The 25,501-nt window shown below is 45.1% G+C and overlaps 1 protein-coding gene across 3 annotated transcripts in view; it reads left to right on the top strand.

The window, feature by feature from the left end:
- Window positions 1–4,257: 4,257 nt before the first annotated feature.
- EMB (embigin) overlaps window positions 4,258–25,501 on the top strand; it is an 84,379-nt gene continuing 63,135 nt past the window's right edge. Inside the window, exons 1-2 of one of the 3 annotated variants that reach the window (XR_014783123.1) lie at window positions 4,258–4,577; window positions 16,020–16,109. Coding sequence is in view for 2 of the 3 variants with exons in the window: in XM_084801392.1 (XP_084657518.1) it covers window positions 4,469–4,577; window positions 16,020–16,109 (199 nt within the window). In the remaining variant the exon portion in view is untranslated. The remainder of the gene's footprint in view (window positions 4,578–16,019; window positions 16,110–25,501) is intronic. The other 2 variants (XM_084801392.1, XM_084801391.1) reach the window with 2 other exon arrangements.

The raw sequence follows: 25,501 nt of genomic DNA on the forward strand, positions 1-25,501 counted from the left end.
AGATCCCTCAGAGCCTTTCTCATGGCACGGTGGGTCTCAGAGTGACTCCCTTTTCACCTGGCTGCTCTCTTCAAAGAGAAAGGCGTGGGAGCGCTTGGGAGAGCGATCCCAGGGCTCCCATGCTGTTACTTTGGCAACATTCAGTACTTCAGCTAAAGAGGGTGAACAGGATCTTGCACCCTCTCAAAACACCACACCAAGGGAGCTCTACAGCATTTGTGGCCACACGTCACTTCTCAGGAAGGGAAGGGACAGTTCTAAACAGCAAGGCCAGAAACGCTGTACAGGGAAATCATTCCATCATCTGGCTGTGAAAGATATCAACCAGCCGGGCGTGGTGGCGCACGCCTTTAATCCCAGGCAGAGGCAGGCGGATGGCTGTGAGTTCCAGGCCAGCCTGGTCTAAAAAGCGAGTCAGGGACAGCCAAGGCTACACAGAGAAACTCTGACTTGAAAAACCACTAAATAAATAAATAAAAAATAAAAAAAGAGGGAGACCAACCCTTTAAAAAAGTATAACGGAGACGAGGCCAAACCATACAAACTATATCTAAATATGAAAGTGTAATAAAGACGAACAGAGTCTTCAGATGCTTAGCAAAACCAGAATTATATTTTTTCCTCAACTTCATTTGCTCAAAAGGATAGCAGGCATTAGCTTTGTGTTTGGCAAGTGGCTGTTGCCCCTTGATAAACGGACAGATTCCGTTGAAACAAGACTTTTTCTTTAGCTAGGGTCAGCTCGTTTTTTGCTGGAGGGTGAATTTGCAATGAATTTTCTAAGACTAATTGGGAAAGGTCAGCAGAGATCAGTTCTAAGAGGTGCTTGCAATTAAATGCTTCCCAGGTGTGGGGAAGTGGCTGCCGTCCGCACAGCAGGGCTGCTCAAGGGTGCGAATTAGCCTTCCTTGATCAGGAAGTTTGGATTTTAGCTGGGCCTTCCCCCTCAACCCTGGGAAGGTCACATTGTGTAAGGCGTAGGCTGTAAGGTCTCCTAAGACTTTGCTGAGAGAGATTTATTTAATCGTTATAAAAATGTATTTTCTGACTACAAATCTAATCATCCTTTTCAGGAAGAAAAACTCTTGCCCCGCCCCTCCCGTGGACTAACGGCTTGGGGTTTTCCTGGTGTTCTTAAGCTAGGAGAAGACACCTGTCTCCTGGAAAGAGCTTCTACTCAGTTTTGACAGCTTGCCAGACCACTTTGCAGGAGACACTGGAGCTGAGGCAGGATTGGTGGGAGCAGCCCTAAGGGGAGCGGTTAACTCTGCATTCCTCCTGCCTCTGTTTAACCCAAACCTGGAGGTGGGCAAAGGTGGGGCGCTGGACCTCTTTGTTCCTCTTCCCACTGACTAAATAGCCTTTCTCTGTTTTTCAATATACCTAAAAAAAAAAAAAAAGTGACCTACTGAGGGCTGGAGGCTGGGCCTCCCGCTGCCAAGGCCCAGGCTCTAACTGTGACAACTCTGAAGGCAGGAACAGCCTGTGGGGTTGCAGGCCACAAAGGGCTGTATGAATTGCTGTGTGTGTGTGTGTGTGTGTGTTGCTTATTTTACGTGCAGTCCCTTTACAACATGGCACCTGAAACTACGGAATGAACATTGCTGAATGAGTTGTTTCATTCACGTTCTTCCAATACCAACTTACAGAAGCCATATTCTTTTTCCGTGTTTGTTTTTCCAAGACAGGCTTTCTCTGTGCAGCTAGCTCACTCAGTTATTGGAACTATACAGACCAGGCCACCCTTGGACTCACATAGGTCCACCTGCCTCTCAGGTGCTGCGATTAAAGGCGTGAGCCAATACTGCCAGGCCAGAAGTCATATTCTTTCCTGAAGTGTTTTTAACCCCCCATGTAATATTAACCCAGGAACATGAATATTTTATAGGCACATACCAATTAAAAATTAATGGTGGCTCCCTGGAGTAAGCATACTTTTCTTATTCAGTAGTTTAGTCTACAGGATAGGTTGATTTTTTTTTCTCTCAAAAAGTATCTGTCCTTTTGGGGGAATCTTTTTAATAAATCTGATTGGAATTAGTGATTATCAAACCTACATTTTAAAGGGGCCATGGCACTACAGCGATGGCTCAAGAGTTAAAAGCGCTGGTTGCTCTTCTAGAAAACTAGGGTTTGATTCTCAGCACCTATATGGTGGCTCACAACTATCTGTTGCTCAAGTTCTAGGGGATCTGTTGCCTCTTTTGGCTTCCATGGGCACCAGGAACACACATGGTACAGACATACATGCATGTGAAACACACACACACACACACACACACACACACACACACACACACACCACTTGCTTGCTGTAGTTGCCATGCTATGGCATAGCATGTGGGAGACTGTGGTCATTTCATGAGCCTAAAGACTGGATGCTAGCCTCAGCAACACAGCTAGGTTATGTGTAAAACACAAAGAAATACCCTACCTACCTCCCCCAACAATAATTTTTTTTTTTTGTAATCTGTATTGTGTCTTAATATCCCTCAATGTCTTATGGAGCCAAGGTAGGAAGACAGAAAAAATAAGGGAGCCATGGGAAGGAAAAAACCCTTTGCTTGGAGCTTCTCAGCTAGGGCTCAAGACTTCTATCACAATGACCATTTGCTCTAAGAACACAGAGACAATGTTTTCACATACACCTCAAATAAAATGGAAAAACGGCAATATGTCATTTTGTTGTTGTTGTTTTGGTTTTCGACAGGGTTCCTCTGTGTAGGCTTGCTTGCCTGTTCTGGACTTGCTTTGCAGGTCAGGCTGGCCCCCTCACAGTGATCCGCCTGCCTCTACCTCCCTAGTGTTGGGGTTAAAGGCCTGCGCCACCACGCCAGGCTCATTTTTCATGGCTCAGCATTTAAGGCCTTTCTCTGCTTCCATGTAGAGACCTGAAGTTTTCCAGGAAGCTCACATGGGACCTCACAGCAGAAGGATGTCTTAACCCTCAGGTATAACGCTTTCAGCCCATGCTTTGCCCTTATCAGATCGTAATTCCATCCAAGGCACCACCCTATAATTTCAACTATCAAAATAAATAAATAAATAAATAAATAAATAAATAAGGGATAAAAGAAAAAAAGTGGGCTGGAGGGATGGCTCAGAGGTTAAGAGCACTGTCTGCTCTTCAAAAGGTCTTGAGTTCAATTCCCAGCAACCACATGATGGCTCACAACCATCTGCAATGACATCTGGGGCCCTCTTCTGGTGTGTAGGTGTATGTGCAAGCCCAACACTATATAAGTAATAAATAAATAAATCTTAAAAAAAAAAAAGGGAAAAAAAAGTCACTTAGTCCTCTGAACTGTAACTTGAGAGCCACCAAAATGGTATGCATGGTTACTGTTTACAGACACAGCTCTGAAACTCACAGCCACTGTCTTCGGTGTGTCTTATTCCTTGTCTTAACCTTCATATTTAAATCTACATTAAGAAAGCAAATCCCCTTTCAAATAAACTCCAGGGTTTCAACTGTCCATTCCTTCCTGCAGTTTTACCTGAGTGGAAGTCCCTGAAGGGCAAAGGGAAACTAAGTAAGGTGCTGACTGCCCGCATTAACGCTTACTAGGGTTATAACATAGGGTCCTCTCCTGCTGAATAGGGAAACCATTTTTTTTTTTTTTAAGTATCTTCATTTATTTGGTAGGAGAGTAAGAAATTCCAACCTTGGGGCACTCATAGATAAGAGATAACATTGTGTACATCCCACAATGTTTGACAAAGATGAATGGCCTTCAGCCGTTTACACAGTTTCCCCTTAACTTAGTTTTTGTTTCTTGAGCTCTTTGGCGCCAGGAGAACTGTTGCGGCGAGCAAACAAAAGGAGACGCACTATGGGGCCGCGGGACTCTGAAACCTTAATCCGGAGGGAACTAGCTAAACCTTCAGCGACTGGGGGAGGTGTGCATGGCATCGGGCCAGAGGATAGTGCCCTTCGGTCTGGGCAAAAACACACCTTTGCGCATCCAAAGATGTACAGGAGCATTAAGTATCCTGTCTTTCTCACCTGTCTCATCAAAGTAAATAAACGAATCCGTCCAATGGATGCAAAGAACTCTCTGCAGGGAGCTGCAACAAGTCCCGGGGGTTGATGGGGCTAGACATCACCTGGCTGGCTCGAAGAGCTGGGTTCCTCCCTAACCTGGGCACGTGGAGAGGGTGGGGGAGGGAGAGGATGAGGCCCCCGGGTTGCACAGCACATCCGGGCGAGCCTGAGGCGGGCTGCGGGCTGCATAATTGATAGAGGGCAGGCGGAAGGCTGGGCTGGCCTCTCAGTGTGCAGGGTGCGCTTTGGCGGAGGAGGGCCTGGGAGGCCGGGCCCCTCCCACTCTGCTTTTTCTCGCGCGTCCTGTTCCCGGCACTGACAGTGGGCGCCCGGTTACTAGCGAGGGTACACGGGGACAAACGGAGACCGACTGCAGCAAACTGAGGGCGCAGTAGCGACCTCCCGGACCGACCCGCCCGCGCCATGCGCTCGCTCACTGGCCTGAGGGCGCTTGTGGCGCCTGGCTGCCCTCTCCTCCTTCTATACCTTCTGGCGGCGACGCGACCTGATCCGGCAGAGAGCGACCCCGCAGGTGCCTGGGGTACAGGGACGGCCCCGGGATGGCTGTGGGCGCACGGGAAGGGGCGCAGTGGCCGGGACCCTCCAGCCGGAGGACATCCTTTGCTGCCCACGCAAGGGGCCGCGAGGATGCGGGCGCAGGCAGCTGCGGAGCCGAGCGGAGGTGGCCTCTCATTGGCTGGGCGCGCATTACCCACAAGGAGGAAACCTGGGAGCCGGGTGGCTCCGCGTTTGCCGGGTCTAGGGGTGATTACGGTCCCCAGTTTGACTCCCCGGGAGCTGAGATTGGGAAAGAGTCGGGTTTTTCCTACGAAGTGGGCTAGTATAGTGCGTGGGTTCATGCCGCGGGGAGAGGGGGTGATGCTGGGGGCGTCTGCTACTGTGGCATGGCTGTGCGTCCACATTCCCTGAGGCCAACTCCCTTCACTAAATGCCACAGCGAAGTTCTCTTCGTATCACCTTTCCTCCTGGTAGGTGTTGGCTTTGAGGATGTTTTTAGAGCAGAGGGTAAAAAATCACGCCACCCAGCCAACTCAAGCAAGCCCAGATAAGAAAATTATACAAGCATCTCGTCTTTACACCATGGTCTTAATAAAAACAAAACATTCTTCGAGGGTGTTGGGTTGTGTGTTGAGGGCTGGTAGACAGAAGGATTTACGAAAACAAAACAACAACAACAACAGCAACAACAAAACATTACCCAGAGTCAAGATCAAATTTGCCATCTGAGCTCACCTGATTAATACTTGTGCAAGCGATTTAATAGAACCTGCTTTTCGGTGCAAGTTCCTGTGTGTGTGTGTGTGTGTGTGTGTGTGTGTGTGTGTGTGAAGGGTCAGTTCCCGTTTAAGTCACCACTAACTTCTCAAGCAGTTGAAAGACTGACCCACTGGAAACTAAATCTAGCTCCTCTTCTGCAGAAGGTTTTCAGCTATTACAGAATATTTCCATGAGCTTACGTCAACCAGATTGGTTGAACATTACTATTAAAGAAGGAAAATGATCAATGGGGTGGTGTGCGGACACACATACACACACACGCGCGCGCACACACACACACTAACTAGGATTCTTCAAGTCTCTGGGTTTTCTTGCTCTGTATCTGTTTTACATCCTAAGACTGAGAAGGAATCGTTCAGGACCTGACTTGCTCTCCTGTGCCATTCTTAGCTATAACTGGTTCCGTCGTCATCCACACACCGTTGGCTTCCGAGCAGCTTAGCTTCGTTTTCTAACTGGCTCCTCTTTCCTTCCCCCTTCCCTTCCTTCCCGCCCCACTTTCCTCCTAACCCTACCGTCTTCCTCAGTGTAACTCTGGGTTTCCTGCATGGAAAGCAGCTCCACTTTGGAGCTACAAATGCAGACTAAACTCTTGTTTTGAGAATTAGTGTTAAATTTTTTAAGGTTAGTCCTTCTTTGAGGTTTGGTTTCCCACAAGGCAGTGGAGAGCTTTAAAAAGAGGTAGGGAGGGTTAGAAAACAAGTGGGGATGTAATCTGAATAAGTTAAAATAAAAAATGATGGTTTAAAAAAAAAAGCTTGATCCAGACCTTGCCCTGTGGGTGGGGTGGGGTTGAATCGTTTAGCATAGTAAGTCAGCCTGGGCCTTAGCAGTTACGAAAATTCTCTCTGAGTCAGCGCAGGCTAGAGCCTGTGAAAGGACCCAGAGGCGTGTTGTTAGAGCTTCTGCTGCCTTCAGGCACAAACACACCTGGCTGCTAAAGGGAAGAAACTAGGAAGCAGGCGAAGAAGCTGCGAATACATGTGCCAAAGCCTTGTGGGACTTCCTCACAAACTCAACTCAGGAGAAAGGTATGCATTTGGAAGGCGAGGCATCCTGATTCTCAGCACCCACATGGCAGCTCACAACCCCCATCTGTAACTGCAGCCCTAGGGGAGAGCCTGTGTGATACCCTCCTCTTTGAGCATGGCCAGAGATGGAGGCAAAACACACATAAAAGTAAATAGCTATATAGAAATTGATAGATAGATAAATAAATATTTAAAGCGGTCAGGTCACTACAACTCTTTCTAGATTTAGTATTAATTTGAATAAGGATCGTTATATTCTTTACTAAAGAATACTGCAGGGTTTCCTGGATGTTTTTGTATTTATACTTTGAACTACTTAGAGGTAGGTGTTCTGCTGAAAGAAGACATTGTGAGTTCATTTCAAATTTAAGTCGGGTGTAAATATTCGGTGAGAGTTGCGCCCCAGCCCCTGTGCTGTGCAGTGGGTAGCCTGATGAGTTAGACTTTACATTATTTCCTGATTTCAAAAGAGGAAGTTGAGGCTTTGGCTAAGCGTTTGCCCCCGTCCATGTTTAGTTTACTAGTCAAGCAGAAAGTTTGGAGTTAGTCCAGTCTGGTTCCACAGCTTGCTTCTTTACACAGTTCTCTCCAAGTTTAACCACGTGTGCCCTCCAGGATTTGGAACCACTGACCAAGAGCACCTGTGTGAAGACGAAGTCTGGGACAAGAGACAGGGAGTGAGTCAATGACTCCTTCAAGATTTTTTCTGAATATTTGTATTGTTATATTCTTTGTATGTGTGTACATGGGCGTGCGCTCATGCGTGGACACTACAATGAGCGTGTGGCCACTGGAGAACAATTTGAGATTAGCTGTTTTTCTTCTGCCTTGGTTCTGGGGATTGAACTGGGATACTCAGGCTTGTCGTCAGCCCTGTTTTTCTTTTTCTTTTATTATTTTTTTTTCCGAGACAGGGTTTCTCTGTGTAGCCTTGGCTCTCCTAGACTCACTTTGTAGACCAGGCTGGCCTCACAGCGATCCGCCTGTCTCTGAGTCCCGAGTGCTGGGATTAAAGGCATGCGCCACCACCGCCCGGCGGAAACAGGGATTTTTCATTTCCAAAGACATAGCTGGAGTGCTGCCTTGATTAGTTCCTTCCCTACTAGGCCTTATGTTGCCTAGTAATAAATAGTTGTTGGAATGAATCTCATATGCCAGTGTTTGTCTGACATTGTGTTCGTAGAAAACACTAGCAGGCCTCATTTCAGGTGTCTAAACTGTTTAAATGAACAGAATTATTATAAGCTCATCTCCTATTTTGTTTTTCTTTTTTTATGCTTTATAACTTATTGACATTACATCCTGATTGTTACCCCCTCACTGGGATCTTCCCATTCCTAGTCCTCTGACAGGGGAGAGGGGACCCCCACCGTCTGACCACAGCCCATCGGGTCTCATCAGGGTAGCCTGCATACCCTTGCTCTGTGGGCCTACACCACAGCCCCGCCAAGGGGAAGTGATCAAATCTGGGGCACCAGAGTTCGTGTCGGAGGCAGTTCCGCTGGCCTTGATGGTCTCCCTGTGGATCTGCTGACTCCTCTGTGTCCTTCTGTCCCCCTAGTCTTCCATAGGACTCTCAGCGCTCTGCCGAGTCCAGCTGCAAGAATTAGCATCTCTTCCAAGGCCCCTCCGAGGACATCTGTGTTGGGCTCATACCCACATATAAGGGAGCATACTCCATGCGTGTCTTTCTGGGTCTGGGTTACCTCACTCAGGATGATCTCTTCTAGTTCCGTCCATTTGTCTGCAAATTTCATGATTTACTTCTTTTTGCCAGTTGAGTAGTATTCCATTGTGTGAGTGCACCACAGTTTTCTCTATCCGTTCTTTGGCTGAAGGACATCTGGGTTGTTTCCAGATTCTGGCTGTTACGAAGAAAGCTGTATAAGCCCGTCTTTAGTTGGGATTGTCTCCAATGTTTCAAAAATTTGGTCTTAATTAAAATGATGTAAACGTTTGTGAAGAGTATGTTCTACTGGCTTTTGCCCTGGAACTCCTCCATCACTCTACCTTAGCTCCTTTCTCTTCATATTTTCCCGAGTGGTCCTGCAGTCAAGGGAAGAGCGGAGGCAGGAGGGACCCTTCCCTGGTGGGTGGAGGTAGAGGCACAGATATCCCAGTGAGGGTGGCTTCCCAATAAGGGGACGGAGCTGGGTGGGAGGTTGTGCACAGTGAAGATGCTTCTGACGAGATAAGCTTACCCCTGGTCTCAGATCTTAGCAAGACGGCATGGGCGTCCACACAGGGGCATCTAGACAGGTGATGTTTAACCCACGCACCAGGGCAGACCAGCACAGAGGGTCAAGCCTCAGTGGGTGAGGAGGACAGCTCTGGGCCCAGCTGTGGCAGCTGTGGTGGCATGTTAGCTATCCACGGGAGTTGGTTGTAGTACAGCCCCTTGTCCTACTGTGCGGTGTGTAGCCTGACTTTCAAAAGAGGAAGTTGGGGCTTTAGTTCAGCAATAAGGAAATCTATCAAGGAAAACAAGATGCAGCTTTTCCATTAGGGATGAAGAAAGTAAAGATGAGCAGTGGACGGAAAAACTGTGACGTTATCAGTGTGAGTTCATGACTATGAATCTGTTGCATATGTATAAATATATTGTGTAACGTAGATACTGTATTGTACATGTGTGTTCCATGTTATAAGGTTTGGGTGTGTTTGAGTTTGCATGCACATATTGGTAGCTCGATCCACTAATTTCTAAACGTAATGCCTATGTGTTGGCTTCAGGCACTATTCTTTTTAATGCTGTCAGAGAAATGGCAGATTTCAGAACTGGGGCGGAGAAGTGTCTAGTAAGCCTGGGACATCCTGTGCCAGAAAACAATAACGTACTCAGAATGATGAGTCTGTAAGAGTCAGGAGCCAATTTAAGGGGTTCGCACAGAACAGACTGGGGGGACTGAACATCTGAGTTGATAGTAGTAATGATAATTAGTTGAGAGAGTTGTTGGATGCCTTAGGCTGGCCTTGGCTTATGATCCTCTTGTATTAGTTTCCTGAGTACTGTATTAATGGGCTATAATTAAATGACACAGGGATTCGTGAGTCCAGACTGATAAAAATTATTTAACCTAGGGGACTGTTTCCTGAAGCAAAAAATATTTCATGGTTTTAAAGTAATTTCCTATGGGAAAAAAAAAATTCTTACAGGTTCCAAATGCAAAGAGTAACTGTGGCAATACTATAACCAAACTGTCAAATTGAAATTTGTCACTATTCTTTTGTAAAGTTTTTTTTCCCCTTTTCTCCACCCCATCCCTGCCCCCTCCCCTCAGCCATCTGGTCTGATAGGGTATGGTGAAAATCACACAGCTTATCTCAGTGACATCGCTGCCGAGAGTGCCTGTCCCAAATCTAATCACATCACAGCAGACCTGGATACTCCTGAGGGTCATGGTTGGTGAAGTAAGCTCTGGCCAGACCAGAGCCATTACAGTGAAGGAGGGAGACCATGGCGGTGTGCAGTTCCCAGCTGGCCTTTCCGCAGAAATACACACCAGAGACCAAGCAGGGCGTGGCGTGAGTGGGCAGCGTAGAATCCCAGCTTCCTGGTTTCCGAGCATCCTGGGAGGGTGTGGGATGTCTCCTTTGCAGGGAACACTCAGTAATGCCTTAGAGAGGTTTGATTTGTCTTATCAGCAGTGTAACTTCCCCCCTCCCCCACCTCCCCCCCCATAGATTGGGGAGGGCACGGGGGTGGGGTGAGGTGGGGAGGATGTCAGTTCTGGACATTTTTATATAAACCTGGGATTGTGTGAAGTGAATGCTTGGTTTGTCATAAGCATCCCACTCAAACAGTAGTTTGGTAGCATGTGTGTGTACCTGTGTGGGATTATATGTAGTGTTAGGTGCTGCGGGGAGGAGAGGGGTGCCTTGTATATCATGGAACTCGACATGCACTTGGTGTGCGTGCTAAACACTGAGCCCAGTCCTCCGCGGGAGCAGTAAGTGATCTTAGCTGCCCTTCCAGCTCCCGGCAAGAACGTCCTGAAAGAGAAATAGATTGTGTACTGAGGTGGTCTGGCTTGCTTGCTAACCCCGCCGCCTGCCCCCATCCCCCTATCCTTCCCCTCCCCCCCACCCCCCCCATCACCGCCCCCCCTGCCCCCCCCTTTCCTAATTCGTAATTCCTTGAAGTTGCTTTTGTGCTGCTGGCTTCTCATATTTCACAATAATAAGAACAACCTTGTGACTCAGCAACTTAGCACACATATACTAAAATGGAAGGAAAAGGAAAAAAAAAATTCCTTTACAATATTTTGTTAAAAATAAACTCCTTGCCAGGCAGTGGCGGCCTACGCCTTTAATCCCAGCACTAGGGAAGCAGAGGCAGGCGGCTGGATCCCTGAGTGCTAGGCCAGCCTGGTCTATGGGATGAGTTCCAGCATAGCCAGGGCTATACAAGGATACACTGGAAAAACCCAAAACCCGGAACCCCCAAACAAAAAAATCAAACAGAACCAAACGATACCATGTTAAGATATTATCATCGCTCAGGTGTAACAATATTTCTGTAATGTTATTATAAGAAGGAGAGACGTTATCTTTTTTTTTTTTTTTTTTTTGTTTTTTGTTTTTTTGAGACAGGGTCTCTCTGTGTAGCCATGGCTGTCCTGGACTCACTTTGTAGACCAGGCTGGCCTCGAACTCACAGCAATCCGCCTGCCTCTGCCTCCCGAGTGCTGGGATTACAGGCGTGCGCCACCACGCCCGGCGAGAGAGAGGTTATCTTTAAAGATGCTGTTGTTTGTTTTATTGAATATATTTTTCCCCAGTTTTCGAAGTTACTGAGCTTAGCATATCTAATGTATCCATGCTAACCCAATACAGAGGCTTCTCTTCTTTTGTTTTGGTGTGTGTGGGTGTGAGTGTGTGTGTGTGGGAGGGTTTTATATATTTGTGGTTGGCCTCAGACTCACTGTGTAGCCAAGGATGACATCAGGACCGGCATGGTGGCTCATACCTTTAGCCCAAGCACTCAGGAGGCAGAGGCAGGCAGATTGCTGTGAGTTCAAGGACAGCCTAGTCTACAAAGTAAGTCCAAGAAACACACACACACACACATACACACACACACACACACACACACACACACAGGAAAAGAAAAAGGATTATCGTTAGTATATTTTATCAGTTCTTAAGTTGTAGTGTTTTTATAATTATGTATTTACAGTACTGTAGTTCAGCATTTAAAATGAAGACTTATTAAAATTAATCTTAAGTATGTATACTGATAGTAATAAATGTATAGATGAGACAAAGAGTAATGTATTTATTTCAGTAATAGATTACATCTTTTTTGCAGTGCTGTGGTTTGGACAGAGGGTCTTGTGCATGCTAGACAAATACTCTATGACTGAGTTATGCCGTTTTATACAAAAAGTATTAAATCCACAATATTAAAGTGTGCCGAGGAGGCTCCAGAGCGGTGGCTCTGTGGTTAAGAGAGTGCACTGTTCCTGCTGAGGAACTAGTTTTGTTCCTAGCACCCACCTGGCAGCTAGTGGCCGCCCAGTGGGGCCTGGTGCTCTCTTCCGGCCTTCATAAGCTCCTGCATGCATGTGACCCACACACTCACAAAGACACACAGACGTACAAATACAGTTTCAAAAAACTCAGAGAAGATGCCATGAAAAGATACTGGAGAGAATATACTCTTAAAGTTCCTCCTCCTCCTTTTCCTCCTCCTCTTCCTCCTCTTCTCCTCCTCCTTCATTTTGGACTTCGAGACAGGGTTTCTCTGTGTATCCCTGGCTGTCCTGGACTCCCTTTGTAAACCAGGCTGGCCTCGAATTTACAGAGATCCCTCTGCCTCTGCCTCCCAAGTGCTGGGATTAAAGGCGTGTGCCACCACGCCCTGTTTAAATTCCTTTAGCACCTGGAGCCTAAACAGTTTTGTACACACTTAGGACTACTGCTGACATACGTCTTAGCCCTCTTTTAATCTTTTTTTTTTTTTTTTTTCTTTTTTTTTTGGTTTTTGGAGACAGGGTTTCTCTGTGTAGCCTTGGCTGGGCTGGACTCACTTTGTAGACCAGGCTGGCCTCGAACTCACAGCCTCTGCCTCCCAAGTGCTGGGATTACAGGTGTGCGCCACCACGTCTGGCTTAATCTATTATTTTGAGGGACAATTTCACTGAGTTGCCCAGGCAGGCCTTGTAATTCTCCTGCCTCAGCCTCATGAGTAACTGCAAAGATGACAGGCCTGTACCAGCTGGGCTGGTTTAGAGGAAACAGTTAATTTTGTAGGAGATGCACTTGTATTTATTTCCTTACTTTAAAAAAATTGCATATATATATATATATAGTGGTCTGTCTGCATGCATACCTGCAGGCCAGAAAAGGGAATCAGATCACATTATAGATGGTTGTAAACCACCAAGTGGTTGCTGGGAATTGAATTTAGGACCTCCAGAAGAGCAGCCAGTGCTCTTAACTTCTGAGCCATTTCCCCAGCCCCTTATTTCCTTACTTAAGTCAAAGCAAATCTTATAGCCCTGCATCATCTTCTATCATTTTTTTTCCTTTCTTACATCCTTTCCAGTTCACTTTTTTCTTTTTTTTTAGATTTATTTATTTATTATGTATATAGTGCTCTGCCTGCATGTACACTGCAGGCCAGAAGAGGGCATCAGATCACATTATAGATGGTTGTGAGCCACCATGTGGTTTCTGGGAATTGAACTCAGGACCTCTGGAAGAGCAGACAGTGCTGTTAACCTCTGAGCCATCTCTCTCCAGCCCCCTCCAGTTCACTTCTTTTAAACAAAGCACAAAGTTAAGTATGTGAAAACTCAACAGTTTTAGAACCATAACATTTATTTCATTTGATAGTGCCACCACCATAAATTATAAGCCCCTCTAGCAAGGTCTACTTTAATATGTAATATGTTTTTTGTTGTTGTTGTTGTTTTTTTTTTCTTTTCTTTTTTTTTTCTTTTTTCGAAACAGGGTTTCTCTGTGTAGCTTTGGCTGTCCTGGACTCACTTTGTAGACCAGGCTGGCCTCGAACTCACAGTGATCTGCCTGCCTCTGCCTCCTGAGTGCTGGGATTACAGGCGTGAGCCACCACGTCTGGCTTTTAATATGTAATATGTAAAAACAACCATGTAATGAAACCATTTTTCACATCACACTAACAATAGTTCTTCATGCAACGTCTCCTACTGAGGTGGGGGGGGGGGGAAGGAGAAATTCCTCTAATCTTTGGAACAAGCAGGAGTTGCTGATCTTTCATGGTAGTGTTTTGCTACTACCCATAAGAGAAAGCCAGGTGGAAAGTGTCCAGAAATGATTAAGAAAAGGGTGATTGTGATGCCTTGGCACCGTCACGCAGTGTCTGTGCCACTTTGTCTAGTACCCGCCCCTTTTCCCTAAGAATTGGGGTTTGTTGTAGAGACACTGTCATCAAGGCACTGAGCTGTGTCGGCCACATTTTGATACTTCAGGTCACAAGCCACTGACCCACATCAGGCCTGGGATGTGAAATTCCTACCTCTTCAATTTTTATTTCTTTTTGTGACTCCGCCTAATCCACATCTGCCTGAGTCTCCCCTGCCAACTTCTTTTTGCACACACGCATGCTTGCTAAATCAGCCCCGCACGGCCGGCTCTCCTCGTAGGAGCAGTGAGGTTTACAGTCTTGCTTTTTTTTTTTATTACAGAATATCTTGTCCAAACACAGAACTCACTTTTACTATTCTACTGTCTCCTCCCTTGCTTTTATACCTTTACATTGTTCATGCTGCTCCTTAAAGGAAGTCTTTGGAAGTGTTCTTCAGCGGAAAGTAGGACCTGATAAACATGGATACTTTAGCTGCCCCGGAGTGCCACATGCCTTAATCTCAGCACTCAGGAGGCAGAAGCAGGTGGATCTTAGAGTTCAAGGCCAGCCTGGGGTACAGAGTGAGTTCCAGGACAGCCAAGGCCGCATACAGAAAGCCTGTCTTGAAAAACAAAAATAAAGTACAAGATTGATTTTTTTTTTGTGCCTTTCTTTTTTTTTTTTTTCCTTTTTTAATTAATTTATTCTTGTTACATCTCAATGGTTATCCCATCCCTTGTATCCTCCCATTCTTCCCTCCCTCCCATTTTCCCCTTATTCCCCTTCTCTGTGACTGTTCCTGAGGGGGATTACCTCCCCCTGTATATGCTCATAGGGTATCAAGTCTCTTTATGCATTAGCACTCAACTGGAGTCTGGGTGACAGGTCGGAGTAGGTTTTTTAATACACGAACTGCTAGTAAGAAGTGGCCAAAACAGCAAATATATTCTGGAACTCTCCAGATTCCCTTGCATCAAGTGGCTTGGTTTTCCTTCTCTTACTCTTTGAGTGTCTGCGGGCTGAGGTTTTGTCCGGCCTCAGCCTTAGGCTCCCTTCCTCTTTTGGTTCTAATGTAGATTCCAGATAGGTTCTTGCATAGTTGGTCCCTGGAGATGAAAAGGAAATTTTTTCCCAGCCCTGATCCACCTTTACCGCATACCATTTCTAGAGTCAAGCTACCCCCCTCTCTGTACAGGGTTTCTCTGTTTAGCCTTGGCTGCCCTGGACTCACTTTGTAGACCAGGCTGGCCTCGAACTCACAGTGACCCGCCTGCCTCTGCCCCCTGAGTGCTGGGATTAAAGGTCTGCGCCACTGCACCTGGCTCCTCTAGAGTCCAGTTTACACTCTTTAGAGCCTGTGCTAACTTGTGAGAAAGAAAGGTCGTGATAGTTAATACCAGAAATAAGTGCTACTCTGAAATTTTAATGACAACATCTATTGTGGCCCAAACAGCCACTTTACCATTCCTTAGCTTTTAGGGACCCACTTTACCCCACTTCCACTCCTTGTCAACACACACTGTGTGTCAGGTACTTCTGCCCTCATTTGGTTAAGTGGAGTCAGAAGAAACATGACACAAGACTTTTTATTTTTGATTTTCATTTTTTCCAGTTGTTGTTACTTGTCTCTCCGTGGCTGACTGTGAAGGATAATAACCGTCATTGGAGTGAGTGATGTTCGGCCATCTGAAAAGGGCCCCATTCTTGTTTCATGCATAGGACATGTGATGAGAAATCTCACCGTGTCCAGCTAGGCCAGGAAGGAAGGGCTTCCAAATAAGGGGTTATATGCTTTGCATTTAAGGTCAGGTGGCTCTCATAAATAATTTTCTTTCCTACCCACTTTTTCCTTCCTAACCAGCACCTAGCGGTGAGTGGCAGCTACCTTGAACTTACTATATTATTTCTTTAATGCAACCCCTATATGAGCTTTACCAAGAATGGCACAAATAATTTTTAATAGAAAAAGAATGCTGACCAGACCCTTTTAACATATATGTATTTATATACACTGTGTAAGTACATATATATGCTGTATGTGAATATATGTATATGTATGTATATATATATATGTATATATATATATATATATATATATATATATATACACTAAAAGGCAGACGCGCGCGCACACACACACAGATGCTAAAAGGTATATATATATATGCACACACATCCAGACTCTGATCATTTGGCTTGGCAGCCAGCACCTTTACCCACTGAGCTTTCTGGCCAGCTCCAAGCTGTTTTTTAAATAGTCATCTAGTCTTGATGAAGATGTCTGAAATGTAACTACAGATAATTTGTCTTACAGATGCAGCTTTTACAAGTCTTCCTGTTAGAGAAGAAATGATGGCAAAATACTCAAACCTTTCCTTGGAGAGCCATAATATATCACTGACAAGTAAGTGGGTCATCGCTCTAAATGCTAAGATAAGTTTTAAAAGGCGTTAAGCTAAGTCCTTGCTTTGGTCTTTCCCAACTTTGGTTTCAATATTTGAAATGACTGTGGGACAGTTTCAACCTGATTATTACATCAGTAGCTAGTATTTTACTTTCTCTCTTTCTTTTGGTTAGCTTTTGACTTTTCCCCAGTCTTTTGAACTATTTCTCTGCTTCATTTCATGTGACTGGACAGTGTGTGGGACAAATTTTCCAAGCCAATGCCAGTGAAATGTGTGTGCTGAGGGTTTGGTTTTTGTTGTTGTTGTTTTATTTTGTTGTTTGTTTTGTTTGTGTCTGTGTGTGTGTGTGTGTTTTGATAGAACATTTTTAAAAAATCTGTGCAGCTCTTGTTTATTCCCAGATGTTTTCGTTTCATAATTTGGAATTTATTCTTGTAAAAAATCAATTCCATCTTCCTGTGTTGTTCCTTGATCTATTTTGTGCGTGTTTTAGTTGTTGGTTGCCTCTGAGATGATCCCATTATTCAAGAGGGATTCGGGGGAGAGTTCTTCTTCAGCTGCTCTGGCAGAGTGGACTGCAAGACACAAGTTTGACTCAGCACAGCCTGGTGCCAGGAAATCAAGATTAGTGCTCAGGGCAACAACAAGAAATATTTTAACTAATACTGTGCTAGGTATTTACCTAAGCTACAGAAGGCTTAACTCTTAGCTGTTCTTTATTCTAATAGCTCAACTGAAACCAGATTCCTGCTCTTGATGAAAGGCACAGTTGTTCCCGGGTTACCCATTGTTTATTTGTCGCCTTGCTTTGTGCACATGTCACTCTGGCCGTTCCCTTCCTTGTAGCCCCTGCACTTGACTTTGTTCAAGTCTGAACATCTGAAGAACTGACGCCCATGCCTGATGGTGACTTCTGTGTACTCAGTGTGTTTGTGCGTTTTCCCCTCTTGAAGTTCTTGCTAGCCTGGCCTGTCTTCCCCATAACAAGGAAAGCCTTGTTTGACATTGAGACACTTGAAGGTTTTGAGTTTGCAGCTTTTCTTCTGTTGTAATAGCTCTTATGAAATAAAGCCTTTATAAAGGTCTGAATTGGTGTTTACTTGAGAAGAGCAAAGAACTGACATTAGTTTTGGAACACTGACCTTTGGAGCTGTGGTTGCATTTCATGTAGGCGTCTTGCTTCGGTTGCCGTCCTGTAAGAAAATTCTCCTGTTAGGAGCTACAGTGATTGGTACATGAAATTTAAATTTGAACCTCAGGCATCATTGTACTTCTTGCACTTTTTTATTTTATTTTATTTTTTTAAAGAATGTGTCTTATGAGAACTGGTGGATCTTAAACTTTACTTGTCACACTTCCCAAAGCGCTGGCATTAGAGGTGTGGACCGTCATCCCTAACTCCTGGTCAGACTTTGCATTTTCCATGAATGATGCATTTTGCCAGTAATGATTACAACATGACCCTTGTTTGAAAATAGCACTCACGGCATCTCCCTCTCGCTGCTCTCTGTTTTCTCTTCCCTTCTGGCCATTTTGGAAATGGATATTTCTGTTAACTTAATGTCTTTTTGTACAGTCAACTGTAATACCTAAGTTACAAATCCTGGGTCAGAGTGACAAGTTTGGTTTAGAAAAGGAAACAGTGTGGGCCCTGTGCCTGGGAAAAAGAAAAAAAGAAAACAACCCTCCCCCCCAAAAAAGGGCCTTTGTTTAAAACAGAACAACAAAGAAATGGTTTACTTTTTTAACAACAACAACAAAAAAAATGTTTTCATTTGCTTCAGAAAGCCATGGTGTTGACTGTGTGCCATGTGTATTTTTTTTTTTTCTCTTAGTAGGATTTACCCTTCATAGAAAGCAATTCTTTGAGGTGAGCACTGTTTTTTGATTTGGTTTTTTTGTTTGTTTGTTTGTTTTTGTTTTTTGGGTTTTTCAAGACAGGATCTCTCTGTGTAGTCTTGGCTGTCCTGGACTCACTTTGTAGACCAGGCTGGCCTTGAACTCACAGCGATCCGCCTGCCTCTGCCTCCCAAGTGCTGGGATTAAAGGTGTGCACCACCACGTGTACTTGGAAACAGAGACACGCAAAGAGATTGAGTGAACTGACCAATCCCAAGTGGGAACTGGGTTGGAACCCAGGCAGTTTGGCACCAGAGTGTCAAATAACTTTCTAATGCTAAATTATTCATTTCTTTTAGCAGTGTCACTAAAACAACTATGCCTGTTTTAAGGTGGGTAATATAGTAGCTTTGAAGTAATATATTCAAAATCTGTTAGTATAAGGTCATATTAAATGCTTTAACCCCAACTAGGTTAATTTTAGAGCCTGTATTTCCTGAATGGTGGGTGTGTGGAAGTATAATTGATATTACCAGGAAGGAAAAAAATCTCTCCTTCTCTCTGTCATTGGCTTTTAGAATCTGTCTTTTGATAATGGACAATGTGGCTGTCATTGCTTGTATTTCTCTAATTAGAATGTGTCTATATTGTTGCTCGAAGTGGTTTTTTTTTTCTTCCCCTTCTGCAAACTGTACTTAGTGTATCAGTGTTGTAGTTTAAACAATGAGATGAAAATCAAAACCTCAGCTGGCCACCCTCTTGCTCAGCTTGGCGAAGCGGGGAGGTGAGCTTTTACACATTGTTGACCCAAGCCATATTGTGTTTACCAGCTGACCTGGCAAGGTCCCCAGGAGGGAAGCAGAAGTTGGAGGTGCACATGTGCAAAGTTAGCTGCTGTACGGTTTGCTGATGTCATTGGAGATGAGGAAATAAATGCAGCCTTGTTGCCTAGGCGCTGGCAGGCAGGACCTCTCAGGTCATGGAGTCAGGTGCCTGAGCAGGTGGAGGAGAGGGAGGGCCTGCGTGTGGGCCGCTGGCCACAGGGAAGATCCTAGAATCCTTTGTGGCTGGAAGCTGTTAGTGATATTTTCAGGATCTGGTCTTCACATATTACATAAAGACTGGTCGTGTACAGAGAAGGAAAATGTGACTGAACACTGACATACACAGTGAGTGAAAGAGGAAGCAGGGCACAGCTCCACGACAGCGCGGTACACGGGACAGCCTCCAACAGGGCCCTCAGCAGCAGAAAGGTTACCGTGGTTGACTGTGTAGTTCTTTGTCACCTGTGGAAGTCTGTTTGGGGGGCCATTGTAGGATGTGTAGTGACATCTTAGGTCTTTATGTAGAAATGCGAGGCCACATGTTCAGGGGGGACAAGTTGGTCGTCTTTGTCTTCACTCTTGGAACTATAGTGGGGTACCTGAGGCAGGCCGCTCCTGAAGAGAAGAGGTTTGTTTAGTTAACATCTTCAGAGTTTAAAGCCCAAGCCACTTCCAAATCTCCAGTCAACGCCCACGGGGGATGGTGAAGCCGCACGGGAGGAAGCATTGCTGTGTGTTCAGTATGGAGAGGGAGAGAGCTCTGTGCGTCCAGGCTGCCTAGTTTGACTCCTCTTAAGAAGTCAAAGGCTTGCCAAGAGACCCCTAATGCCATTGCAGGCCCCTCAGTGACCTGAGGATCACACTTTTTTTTTTTTGACAGGGTTTTTCTGTAGCCTAGGCTGTCCTGGACTTGCTTTGCAGACCAGGCTGGCCTCGAACTCACGCCTGTCTCTGCCTCCTGAGTGCTGGGCTAGGATGTTTCCTTGCGTTCAGGCCATGATACTTCCAGTCTTTAGACGGAAGGTACTACATCCAGATACACAGCTGTGACCATGCGCAGGATAGGAGTGGTGACCAGAAGCCTCAGAAAGCCCATCCTTCCCGGGTGCCACACAGGGCGGGGTTTGACCTAAGGGAAAGAACAGCGCCTGACAAGTTCGCTTCTCCACTTTAGCTCTGTTCACTGTTCAGAGCCCAAGGCCCCTACCACTATCAGTTAAAAAGAATAAAATACAGCCGGGCGGTGGTGGCGCACGCCTTTGATCCCAGCACTCGGGAGGCAGAGGTGGGTGGATCACTGTGAGTTTGAGGCCAGCCTGGTCTACAAAGCGAGTCTAGGACAGTCAGGGCTACACAGAGAAACCCTGTCTCAACAAAACAAAACAAAACAAAACAAGCCCTCCAAAGTCCCCAGATTATTCCTGGACCTCAGAGAGGTTTGGGGTACAAATTTATAATCGTTGCCCTATTGAGTAAGGCTCCTCCAGGCTCTGAAATAACACGGAAAGGAGCCTCTTCCACAGGAAAGCAGTGAGGTGCAAGAAGGCTGTGTCCCCCTTCCACCGCGGCTGCGCAGTGGATGCTGAGAGTGACCGAAGACACGCCGCCGAGAGTTTTGAAGCCCCTCTGACGTGCCCCACCAAGGGGAAGTAGGCTGAGCCGCTGTAGTCCCACACTACAGAAATACTGTGTGTAGACCCAAATTGTGAGGAAACATGCGTTTTGTCTTTTCCCCACCAGTCCTTAGTGATCTGGCCATAGTACACGTATGCTGCCATCTTGTCTCTTTACTTGAGTGGAGTCAGCTGGGATATTTTCCTCTTAGCTTGCTCGTGTACGTTTTTCTGTTATAAATCACGTAACAATAAACGCCCTACAGATAACTCCCATCGGTGCAGCCCTGGATGCTTTCCATGGTGAGCACTGTGAAGCAGAATTGCTGAGCTAGAGACTGTGTTCCCTTTCCATAGACAGCGTGTGTGGAATCGCCCTCCGGAACACCTGAGCGCCTTGTTCTTTCCCACACCTGTGTCTGAGCACAGCTTCTCCTGTGGCTTCACTAATGCAAGATCCTATCAGACTCTTTGAACTTGGTTTTTTTTTAGGAGTGTTAAAGTTGAAGCACTGTTTTTATTGCCATTTTGAATGTGGACATAGTTTTGTTCATACACATGTGTGTTTGCTTATTAATATCCTTTACTAATTTTGCTACTTGTTTTTTAAAACTGGTGGGAAAAAAGGTAGTTCAAAAACCATTAGTTTTGTATATGCTTTTTATAAAAGTTAAAAATTATTTTTTCTCATTGCACAGTTTTCATGTGTGTGTGTGCACTAACACATGTGCTTGTGGAAACCAGAAGTAGGCATTAACTGGCTTCCTTAAATTTTCTTCACCTTATTTTTGTTGTTGTTGTTGGGTTTTTTTGGTTTTTTGGGTTTTTTTGTTTTTTCATTTTTTCTTGAGACAGGGTCTCTCTGAGTAGCCTTGACTGTTCTGGACTCACTTTGTAGAGCAGGCTGGCCTCGAACTTACAGCGATCTGCCTGCCTCTGCCTCCCGAGTGCTGGGATTAAAGGCGTGTGCCACCACACCTGCTCTCTTCGCCTTATTTTTTATTTTTTAAATTTTTTTAATTTTTAATTTTTTTATTTTTATTTTTGTTTTTCAAGACAGGGTTTCTCTGTGTAGCCTTGGCTGTCCTGGACTCACTTTGTAGACCAGGCTGGCCTCAAACTCACAGCGATCTGCCTGCCTCTGCCTCCCGAGTGCTGGGTTTAAAGACTTGCGCCACCATGCCCGGCTATGTTTTATTTTAGTTTTTTGGTTTGTTGTTTGTTTGTCTGCTTGTATTTTTTTTTATATATAATATCTGCATGCCTGGTGTCTTTGGATGCCAGAAGAGGCAATTGGATCTCTTGGGATAAGATTTGCAGACAGTTGAGACACCACGGGTGCTGGGAATTGAACCTGCGTCCACTGGAAGAGGTACAGGTGCACCTCCATCTCTCCATTCTTTTCCACCTTCTTTTTGTCACCTCGCATGGCCTAGCCTATGTGAATTATTTTGGTGACTATGGCTTTGCCTTCATTTATGTAGCTGTCATCTTTACAGACTGGTATTTTCCTTTCTCTTGAGGATGCCTGTGTGGAAACAAGCCGATGGGTTTGAGAATAGGCTGTGGCACTGTGACACTGGTCCAGAGGTTTATGGTTCTTGAGAGCTTCCAGAGGGAAGGTTTTTTTGTAGCTTGGATCTCGAAGGACCCTCAGAGACCCATAATCTACAGGTGTGTTCCCTAGCTGGTGGCCCTGCTGGGAAGGGTGGAACCTTTTTGAGTGAGGTAGCAGGGACATGTCCGTGAAAGGGACACTGGACCCTTGTCGCTCTGTCTCTGTCACTGCCTCCCATGGACTGCAGCCTCTGAAGGTCTGAAGCCTAGTGACCTTGCCTCCTCAAGTTGATCATATAAGGTAATTTATATCACAGCAATAGAAGACTGAATAACATGTGGAATTTTTTTATGCATAAAAAGCTCCTGAAAGCACATACATACATACATATTATTTCTTTTTCCTTTCAAGTTGGACTCCCAGCCTTTCAAGCTTCCCTGGGCACACTAGTGAGATGTGAAACTTAGGATATTCAGGAGCCGTGTGTACGTGAGGCTTCTTCATACATCAGTACCGCACTCGCCATATGTGTCAATAACTGGACTCAATAAAATATTAATCACTACTCTTCACTTCAATGTATGACTTAATTTGGCAGAAAGATAACATTATCCATCAGAGAGCAATGCTGCTGCTTTTTTGTTTTGTTTTTCTTTTCTTTTTTAATATTGTAGAGGAGTTTATTAAATGAGCATAGGGGGGAGGAAAAGGAGAGGGGGGGGGCTTTGTGTTTTTTTGTTGTTTTGTTTTTTTCCAAGACAGAGTTCCTGGCTGTCCCGGAACTCAGAGACCTACCTGTCTCTGCCTCCCGAGTGCTGAGATTAAAGGCTTGCATCCCCACTGCTGGGACAAAGAACAGTGTTTTTGTGTTATAGATTCCACATGAAGTGTAGGATCCTCCATGCCTAGTTGAGTCGTTGGGTAATGTAGTTTCGTAAGTTCGTTTAGGTAGCTTTGGTAAGAAGCCCAGCACGAGTGGGAGAGCATGTTGAGCGGAAGACCGACGGCTTCTCTTTACTAAATGAGGTATTGGCTGTATGCTAGTGTGAATTTCAGACTTCTTATAGGATTTCTGGGTATTTTACTCAAAATTTAGAAGGTGACACAGGCCTCACTGATGTCTGTAGTGAAGAATAGGCAGAGTTCAGAGCTCCTTATTTTCAAGGAGTCAGTCCATCTTATTAGTTGTACCTGTCACAGTGCATGAAGACTTTTGGGGATGTGTAACTCTACTTGAGACAGCAAGAGGGGTGTGTGTGTGTGTGTGTGTGTTGTGTGTGTGTGTGGGGGGGGGTGTCTCTTTCTCTTAGGCACCATAGCAGGTCAAAAGACGATTCTGCCTAAGTCTTAGTAAATCAGTAAGTTTATTGGGGTTATGTACAGGAGCATGGGTGAGATTTACTTATGTGTGACTGTCTCAGAGACACTTGTTTTGCCCACAAAATGCTTCTCAGTGTGGATGACTACTCCTGAAGTTGGAAACTTCATCAAAGAAAGTTGTACGTAGCAGTAGCAGTTGTTTACCACACTTAGAACTTTGAGGGTGGGGTTATGAATCTTCTTACTGCCTGTGTTTCTAGAACTTTCTAAGTTTTGGTGGCTTCTGCAGTCTTATGAGTGGCTTTGCTCCCTCAAGGAGGAGTCCTTCAATCTATTTGATTTTTAAAGCATATTTGAAGCACTGTGTAGAAATTTCCAGTAATACTGCCAGTAGATGTGTCTACCATCCCTCTTAAGATGGCAACTTGATAAAAAGTTTTCTACCAAGATCTTATGTATACAAGAGACTATTTAGGTAGCCATAAATCATTACCATTGGATTAATAACTGTGTTTATTTTTATCTTATAATTCTTTTTTTAAAAGATTTATTTATTTTATTTATTGCATATGAGTGCTTTATCTGCAGAAGAGGGTACCAGATTACATTATAGATGGTTGTGAGCCCCCATGTGGTTGCTGGGAATTGAACTCAGGACCTCTGGAAGAGCAGGCAACGCTCTTAACCACTGAGTCATCTCTCCAGCCCTTATCTTATAATTCTTATTGCAGATTAATTCTTGGTATGCAGCCTAGGCTGGCCTTAAAATGGACAGCAATACAGAGATGGGTTGCAGAGAGAGAACTCAGGTGAAGACAGAACAGGCCAGAAAACGAGAAGAAGCCAGATTAGAGCAGATTGCTGAGTTTGAGGCCAAGCAGAGCAATTCCAGGCTGAGAGAGAAGCCAGATTGAATAAGTCAGCTGGGAGAAGAGTTTGAGCCAGAACAGCTGAGTTGAACCAGCCAGCCCAGAGCTCAGAAAGAACAACTAAAGGTGAGCTTATTAAGCAGTAAGTCCCAGAGGCCAAAACATTCTGGGCCAAGGTTAGATTGTACGGATGCTAGACGCTTCCAGGACTAGGCCTAGGCTAGCAGAAGGAGGCATTTAGCCTCCCAGATAACAACAACTAAGCCAGGAGAATAAAATTACTTTTACATATGACCCCCACCCCCATCCCCACCAAAAGTTCTAGAATCACAGAAATTTTAATATATTTCAGAAACCAAAGCTATTTCTACACTCTTAAACCATAGATGTGTCATGGTTGTTTTTGCAAAACTTAAGAGGGCAGAGATACGTTGTCCTTGTGCAGTATTAGGGAAGTTGAAATGTTGTTTCTTGAGCTCACATTCAGTTTCTTGGTTAACCACAAGAGATTTTCAGGGGAGGGTTAGAAGTTCCTGTGCAGTTTTGATGGCTCTGATTCCGTGACAGGAAGGAAAGCAACCAGCAGAAGAAAAAAGGTCATAGAAAACAGTGGAGTCACAGGTGCAGAGGGCCCTTGGAAAGGCCATGCTGTGTGGAAAGACAGTGCTGTGCTTTACCCCGTGAAAGAGCAATTAGTTGAGAACTTGAGTGCTATAAATATGTTCATCTGACAGTTAGCTATCCGCCATCCCCCCCTCCCAACCCCCCCCCTTTGGTAAGTTTCAGTTGACTTTCGTTAATTCATTTGAAATCGTGGTTTTTTAACAGTTGGAAAGGTGAAGGAGTTGATGTCATTTTCATAAGAACTTCAAATCTTTCAGGGTTCGTACTGTTGACGAGGGGAGAATCTGAGCTTAGCCACGGGTATATTTGAGGTTCAGCGCTGCCTGTATCTGCCTGCCTTTGTCCTAGTACCGCCCTTGGGCTTTTATTACATTTTGCACCTAGATGTGCTGCTCCAGTGTAGCATTAGTGCCTTCTGCAGACTTCATGTATGTCAGCCCATTTTGATAAATAAGGGCACAGTGCAGGGAAACTGGGGGGCAATGCTCAGGCCTTGTAGCCTAGGGGAGGTACAAGGACCTGGGTCTCCAGCAATGTACTCGCGCGCGCACACACACACACACACACATGTACACGCACATATGCACATACATGCGCACACACAAGTGCGTACCACACACAAATACACACACAAAGCGGGACTACTGATGGAGTAATTGGAAGGACTTGGTGTGCCTGGCATATATTAAAGTTTATTGAGAATGTGACAAAAACAAAGAGGATATCAGGGAACAAAAGACCTTG

The sequence above is a fragment of the Acomys minous genome (assembly GCF_964271855.1).
Source record: "Acomys minous genome assembly, chromosome: 11".
NCBI lineage: Eukaryota > Metazoa > Chordata > Mammalia > Rodentia > Muridae > Acomys > Acomys minous.